The 7,950-nt window shown below is 39.1% G+C and overlaps 2 protein-coding genes across 2 annotated transcripts in view; one reads left to right on the top strand and one right to left on the bottom strand.

Moving 5' to 3' along the window:
• LOC112152816 (protein FAM180A) overlaps window positions 1-1,072 on the top strand; it is a 6,072-nt gene extending 5,000 nt beyond the window's left edge. Inside the window, exon 3 of the mRNA XM_024282610.2 lies at window positions 659-1,072. Coding sequence (XP_024138378.1) covers window positions 659-988 — 330 coding nt within the window. The 3' untranslated portion in view covers window positions 989-1,072. The remainder of the gene's footprint in view (window positions 1-658) is intronic.
• Window positions 1,073-3,116: 2,044 nt separating this feature from the next.
• zgc:110789 (Xan_ur_permease domain-containing protein) overlaps window positions 3,117-7,950 on the bottom strand; it is a 14,922-nt gene continuing 10,088 nt past the window's right edge. Inside the window, exons 8-12 of the mRNA XM_024282238.2 lie at window positions 6,835-7,088; window positions 6,086-6,250; window positions 5,903-6,011; window positions 5,732-5,827; window positions 3,117-3,803 (exon numbers count right to left, since the gene is read on the bottom strand). Coding sequence (XP_024138006.2) covers window positions 3,565-3,803; window positions 5,732-5,827; window positions 5,903-6,011; window positions 6,086-6,250; window positions 6,835-7,088 — 863 coding nt within the window. The 3' untranslated portion in view covers window positions 3,117-3,564. The remainder of the gene's footprint in view (window positions 3,804-5,731; window positions 5,828-5,902; window positions 6,012-6,085; window positions 6,251-6,834; window positions 7,089-7,950) is intronic.

Below are 7,950 nucleotides of genomic sequence, written 5' to 3'. Positions count from 1 at the left end.
TTACAAACAAATAAAAGTCGTGTTACAAACAAATAAAAGTCGTATTACAAACAAATAAAAGTCGCCTTCTAAACAAATAAAAGTCGTATTCTAAACAAAGAAAAGTCGTATTACAAACAAATAAAAGTCGCCTTCTAAACAAATAAAAGTCGTATTACAAACAAATAAAAGTCGTATTACAAACAAAAAAGTTGTATTCTAAACAAATAAAAGTCGTATTACAAACAAATAAAAGTCGTATTACAAACAAATAAAAGTCGTATTACAAACAAATAAAAGTCGTATTCTAAACAAATAAAAGTCGTATTACAAACAAATAAAAGTCGTATTACAAACAAATAAAAGTCGTATTACAAACAAATAAAAGTCGTATTACAAACATATAAAAGTCGTATTACAAACAAAAAAGTCACATTCTAAACAAATAAAAGTCGTATTCTAAACATAGAAAAGTCGTGTACTAAAAAGACGTGTTAAACTTAAAACTAAATGTTTTATTCACATTTTTTCTGCAAAGTTGTGCACAAAATATTGATTTGTGCACAACCTTGTATTTCTGAATACGAGTTTTTCTCTATGAATCTGTTTCTTTTTGATAACTTTCTTATCAATGCTCATTTATTTTATATTTCCGTGCTTCTTCTGCTTCGTTCAACAGATTCTGATGGCTGACATTCACTTTGGTCCAACCGGAGCGTTCTCAGTGGCGGACACGGAACTGTCGTCCCTTCGAAAGACGAAACATCTGGACGTCATTTGCGAGGAGATCATTCCCAAAACCCTACCGGACATTCTGAGGCTGGTCTCAGAGCTTTCACATCACCGAGGACACCTGCACCAGGAGGACTTTGAGCGCACGCTCATGACGTTGGTGTTCGCCTCTCAGAAAATGGTGAATTCAGCCGAAGAGCACCAGAGGGAAGCGTGGGCTCAGTCTGTCACTGGCTTGTTCAGAGCTCTCAAAACGGATCTGACTCTGACCGACTGACCGACTGAGCTGCTGATCTCATCCTGGAGTTTAATCTGCACTCATAGACGTTTGCTGTTCAGTGTTGTTGGTTTACACTCTCAGAAAATGTTTTATTTCAGAAGAAAATTTAGTTAAAGTCAAACAAAGTCGTTAAAGTCCCACTTTAATTGTCGTTTGATCTATTTTCAATTAACTTTTAATTATGATGATGCCGTTTTAGCCAATTTTTATTGTATTTAACAAAACAGGTTGATTTCTAGGACATAGTTTCTGCGAGCGGCAGGAGTTCATTAGAAATTTGCCTCTGATTTATGGGCGGGAACATTGCCAAAGAGGAACCCCGCCCCTCTTCTCTTCTCCATTTTTGGGGGCTCTGTGTTTACACTCTCCCACTAGCTTACAGCCCCTCACACCCCCGATCTAAGAACAAAAATGGCGAGCGAGATTGGAACTATCCAGGCGCATTCTCATTCTGAGATTATCATATTTAGACGCATGTTTCGGCCCCCACCGCGCCACTTTTTGACATTTTGGGTGTCCCCAACTTGTCCTTTTTGTGACATACCCGAATCCTAGCCCAGGCCGCGTCTGGTACCAGTACCAATCTGCGTCCAGTACCAGGTTAAGGTTATGGTACAGGTGTGATCCACACCCCGGTACCAGTTTACGACCCGGATGTTGGGGATCATTGTTTTTTTTTTTGGTTGATCCTTGGTTTTAATTCTTGTCGCAGAGGAGTCCCAAACCATGAATGTGATGACTTAGGAATGAGGACATGTTGGCTCTCCATATATGGACGTTTGGTTCGGGCTCCCACTCGCCACTTTTTGACGTTTTAGGAGTCTCCAACTCGTTGTTTTTTGACAAGCTGACTGTTTCCATTAAATCATGGATCTGGACCTTTTGTCGGACATGGTACCGGTCGCGTCCCGAGGTCCAGTCCACATCCAGTACCGGTACCAGTTTGCAGTCCGGAGGTCGGGGACCTTAAGTTTAATTGGAACAGCCAGCACAACAGAACACCAACATTTGGGGACTCCCAAAATATAAATTTTTGACATGAAGGGTCCTCAACCAAATGTCAAAATGTGATGACTTGAGAGCGTGTTGGCTCTCCATATATGGACGTTTGGTTCGGGCTCCCACTCGCCACTTTTTGACGTTTTAGGAGTCTCCAACTTGTTGGCTGACTGTTCCCATTAAATCATGGATCTGGACCTTTTGTCGGACATGATACTGGTCCAGTCCACATCCAGTACCGGTACCAGTTTGCAGCCCGGAGGTCGGGACCTTAAGTTTAGCCAGCACAACAGAACACCAACATTTGGGGACTCCCAAAATATAAATTTTTGACGTGAAGGGTCCTCAACCAAATGTCAAAATGTGATGACTTGAGAACGTGTTGGCTCTCCATATATGGACGTATGGTGCGGGCCCCCACCGTGCCGCGGTTTGATATTTTAGGTGTCCCCATCTCGTCATTTTTTGATTTCCTGACTGTTCCCAATAAACCGTGGGCTGCAAACCGGTACCGGTCTGAGGTCCGCTTGGTACCAGGCCACAGACAGGGAAAAATGCATACACTAACCAGGGGTCCCAAAAGCTTGGACGCGGACCAGACCGGTACCGTAACCCAGTACTGGTTCTGTGTCCATTGCCGGGTCTAGGGTTCGGGACCCGTGATTTAATGAGAACGGCCAATACGTCTAAAAAACGACGAGTTGGGGACACCCCAAACCTCAAAAAGTGATGCAGAGGGGCCCGAACCATACGTCTATATATGACAAACTGAGAGTGAGAATGTATCGGCCGTCCAGTTCTGATCCAGATTCCAGCTCAGACGAGAAAAATAAAGACGATGATGGATCTGTTTGTTCGCAAGTGGATGCATCAGAATGGAGAGGAGCAGGAAGCTTGTAGCTCCGCCCAGAGTATTTTCTGTGTCACAAATATCAAATATTTTCCTGCTTCTGATTCTTACCAATTTAAATTAAAGAAACATTCAGATGCAATTTTGAGATTAATTTCTTTATATATGACCTCAAAAACACGTTAAAAACAATTTTCATCAGAGTGGGTCTTTAATGAAATTGAATTAGTGTTGATTCTAATGAGAGATCTTATATTTACAGAAAATATACAAGTATTGAAGCATAAAATAGTGAATTTATTGACAATCACAAGTCTTCGTAGAGGTTATATAATATTCACAAGCACCTGGACGTGACAAAGTCCTGAGACTAAGTCGAGCAAATAAAGCTGGGTTTAAATATTGAATATTTTACTGTAAAAAATCCTACAATAATGCATCAGATTCATTAAGAAATGTGTTTTTTTGTCTGACAAAAATGTAATTTGATTTTATTGCAAGAAGAATGAAAGTTCCAGCTTTACTCAGCTTGAATCATTAGTTTTATACATATTGTTTCTCATGACCGAACATGGAATACAGATCTACCTTCTTCTCCTTTTGGATGTTCCTCTGAAGGAAACTTCTCTGCATCATGTAGTTACAGTACAATGCCATAAGATGCCACTGATGGTGTTGCTGTCCGATCTTCCCACAAGACGGCATGCTAGAGTGACCTCAGCTCTCACTGTCCCATCCCGATGTTGAATTGTGAACTCTGCAGGTTTTCCAGCGGCTGCTTGGGTTCTAGTGAGTTTTGGAGTCCCGGAGGACAGAAAGGTATGTACCGGAGCCAGGAAACGGAGGAGAAGGAGGAGCTGATGCCGAAGGGAAGACTGTAGACCTCGCCGCTCTCCAGCGTGTTGCTGCAGTCGTCCTCGTGAGCCTTATTCCAGGCCAGGATGCCTCGTTCCTGCTTGGTTCCTGTTGAAAACCAGAGAACGTCCCAATAAGTTACTTTGTGCTTCAGGGTTTTTTTTCCTGAAAGTCGAATTAGTGCTGAGTGAACGCCTATTGTTCTGAGATGTCATGTGGATCTATAACCCTTAACCAGGTCTCTATGGTTAATTATATTCTTCCTTTGACCCTTAAATCAATCAAAGCATCACCAACTGATAGCGCGTGGCCGAAATCTTTACACAAATGCAAACAATGTGACTTTAATGGAGGATGTCAGACTAAAGATAAGGATAGTAAAACAACTCTAAACTACAAAACTACTATTACCAACGATAATACTAGTGGGAATGCTTTAAACTGAAAAAGCTGAAGAAATTTACTGTAATTGCTGAAGGGATTTGCTAAAAATGCTAAAGCTATTTGCATAATGCTAAAATTGCTGATGGACTTAAAGTTGCAGAAATTTCATTAAGTGCACAAAGAGTTTAAAGAATTTTTGAAAAATTGGAAAAATGTTGTAAAACTTAAAAATGCATTAAGGTATGAACTCAGAATTAGCCCAAAGCTCAGTAGATGAAAAATTAGCCAAAAAGTTAGATTTTTTGCTCAAATGATATTTTGCTTCCTAAAAAGCCTAAAAATCCTTTGTTGGTGCCAAATTAGCCAAAAAGGTATCATGTTGCTAGAATACTAGCTTAACTCAGATTTAGCCTCAAAAACCTCTGTGTATGCCAAAATAGCCACAAAAAAAGCTAAAATGTTACTACAATACTAGCTTACCTCCTAAAAAGCCCCAAAAAAACTTCAGTAAATGGCAAATTAGTCAAAAAAAGTTGGCAAGTTGCTAAAATACTAGCTTAACAGAATTAGCCCAAAAAACATCAGTAGATGTCAAATTAGCCAAAAAGTTATATTTTTGCTCAAATGTTATTTTATTTCCTAAAAATCTTTTGTGGGTCCCAAATTAGCCAAAAAGCTAGCACGTTGCTAAAATACTAGTTTAATTCAGAATTAGCCCAAAAAACCTCAACAATTGTCAAATTAGTCAAAATATTTTGTCAAGTTGCTAAAATACTAGCTTAACAGAATTAGCCCAAAAAACATCAGTAGATGTCAAATTAGCCAAAAAAGTTAGCACGTTGCTAAAATACTAGCTTAACTCAGAATTAGCCTAAAAAAATCTCAGTATATGCCAAAATAGCCAAAAAGTTAGCATGCTGCAAAAATACTAGCTTAACTTAGAATTACCCCAAAAATGCTCAGGAGATGTAAAGTTAGCCCAAAAAGTTATCCAGTTGCTGAAATACTAGCATAACTCTTGATTAGTTTAAAATTCCTCAGTAGATACCAAATTAGCCAAAAAACTAGCATGTTGCAAAAATACTAGCTAAACTAATTTAACTCGTAATTAGCCCAAACAATCTCATTAGATGCTAAATTATCCATAAACATTAGCATGTTGCTAAAGTACCAGCTAAAATCAAAATTTGTCTTAAAAACCTCAGTAGCACCGATGTGCGTAACATGCTGAACATTTTGATACCAATAGGTTTCAAAGTCCACAAAAATTTTGAGGAATTGCATTAAAAAAAATCACAAATCACATTTTTTTAAGCGCAATATTTCAAAATTTGACAATACCAAAAGTACAAGAATACATTTCCTTAACATGCTGAATGTTTTTAATTGCAAAATTTGCATAAATTTGAAAAATTCCTATTCATTTCAATGGAGCTAAAAATCGCTAACGTTAACAAATCGCAAAAAAAGAAGCGCTAATGTCCTTAATGAGCCGAACGTTTTGACAGTAAGATCGCAGAAATTGGTGATTGAGTGTTTTTGGTCAAAAAACGTACAGAAGAAAAATAAATAAGAAATCGAAACAGAATCTCTGTAGTTTACTGTCGTTTACAAAGCATTCACACTATAAAATACATTCAGATGCTCAATACCTGGAACCGTGTTATCCAGTATGAAGCCAAAGAAACCTCCAACAAACATGCTGGTTGTCAGTAGAACCTGCAGCATCTGGTCAAGTTCTACCACACCTGCACAAGACAAAACCACTGTCAGCCAAAAGGTTCGAGGTTTGGATAAACGATGGAAATGATGTTTTTATCCACCTGTAGCAATAGCTTTGGGGTTCTTTAAGATCCAGTTAGGAATGACCAGACCAGTGAACATGGAAAATCCAAAAATGAAGATGTTCCGGGAGGAGTTCATGTCTGTGTACTGGTTGATTACAAAAGAAAAATGTTTTCAGTCTTTCCAAGGAATCAGACAGAACACAGACTGTAGATCCATACCTGCAGGTTAGAAACTCCAGCAGCACAGATGACTCCAAACATCACCATGAACATTCCTCCCATCACTGGAGATGGGATGGTGGTAAAGATAGCACCCACTTTACCCAGGACACCCATGACGATCATCAGGACTCCACTGGCTACGATCACCACCCGACTGCCGACCTGCAAGAATCAGACCAGACGGACGGTTGAAGATGAAATCAGAGGAGAAGGTTTACTGTATGAGCTGCTATTTAAACAAATGTAAGCAAATATTGTTTTTTCTGGAGTATAAGTCGGAGCTTTTTTCATAGGTTAGCCAGGGGTGCAGCTTATACTCAAGAGTGAATTATTTGTGATTTTTGTTTTTACATAAATCTGCTCATATATTCATTATTTTCCTTCTAACAGCCAACAAACCAACTTTAGCAGTTGTTTCCGCTAACAACCACTAGAGGGAGCTAAATGCGTGTGTCAGTAAATGCTACTGACAGTGCTAGAAGAATAAGTGTGGTCCAAAACAAACATGGAGGAGAATCCGATTGTTTTCCTTTTAAATTCTGTTTCCATTGAGCGGTCCGGTCCGGTAAGGAGTGGTACGGTACGGACCAGTTAAGCCTAAATGACTGTAACCTAATGAGAGCAGGCTAATTCCTACTGTACTTTTTCATCTTAGTGCTCATCTATGTTTCAGGAAACGTGTAGTTTGGCTGGTAAATCCGGTTTTGGATTAATTACAGATCATATCTGACCCAAACATCCCCAACCTTTGTGATGCCAAGAGCGCCAACGTTCTCGCTGTACGAGGTGGTTCCGTTTCCGGTCCCCCACGCGCCGGCCAGCAGACACCCCAGCCCTTCGATGCCAATCCCTCTGTTGATGGCATGTTTCGGAGGGGGTGGAGCTCCAGATAACCTTGCACAAGCGTGATAATCCCCGACCGACTCTATCATGGAGGAAATCACGCCAGCCAAGATGCCGACCACCCCGGCCAGACTCACGGTTGGAATCCCCCATTGACCTGAATGTGGTTTAAACAGACATAGAAACTGTGCTTAGAGACAACTTTCTGACTCTTAACTGGTTCCATACAAGTACCCTATGACTTTCTGATCGTTTTATAGCACACGGGTCAAAGTCAAGGCCCGGGTGCCGGATCCGGCCCTCCGGGTAATTATATTTTGTTGTAGGAAATGACACGATGTAACTTGCTCTTATTTCTAACTTGTATAATGTTGACAAAATATGTTTTAATGGAGGGTAAAATATTGAAAGTTATTTAAGGTGTAAGTTGATTTATTGATATTTATGTAAAAAAGTTACGGTTTTAAAGTTTTAAACAATTGGCATTCTGCTAGGTTTTTTGACAATTTTGACAATTTTTAAGGCTTTTCTGGTGTTTAGCTAATATTTACGCTACATGCTAGCTGTTTTGGCTAATTTAGACTTGTTTTCAATTTTTAGGCTATTTTGGAGTTAGGCTAGTATTTCAGCTACATGTTTTGCTTTATTTTTTAGCCAGTTTTGGTGTTTAGTTAATATTTCAGCTTCATGCTAGCTCTTTTGACTAATGTAGGCTTTTTTTCAGTTTTTAGGCTATTTTGGAGTTAGGCTAGTATTTCAGCTACATGTTTTGCTTTATTTAGACATATTTTCTTTACGTTTTTTAGTCAGTTTTGGTGTTTAGTTAATATTTCAGCTTCATGCTAGCTCTTTTGACTAATGTAGGCTTTTTTCAGTTATTTTAAGCTATTTTTAAGCTTAGCTATTTTTTCAGCAACATGCTAGCTTTTTTGGCTAATTTAAGCTTTTTTGTGGTTTTTAGTCCATTTCGGTGTTAAGTTAATATTTCAGCAACAAGCTAGTTCTTTTGACTAATTTAG

Source organism: Oryzias melastigma, linkage group LG6 (genome assembly GCF_002922805.2).
Source record: "Oryzias melastigma strain HK-1 linkage group LG6, ASM292280v2, whole genome shotgun sequence".
In the NCBI taxonomy this organism is placed as follows: domain Eukaryota; kingdom Metazoa; phylum Chordata; class Actinopteri; order Beloniformes; family Adrianichthyidae; genus Oryzias; species Oryzias melastigma.
This window is presented reverse-complemented; position numbering and strand designations above follow the sequence as displayed.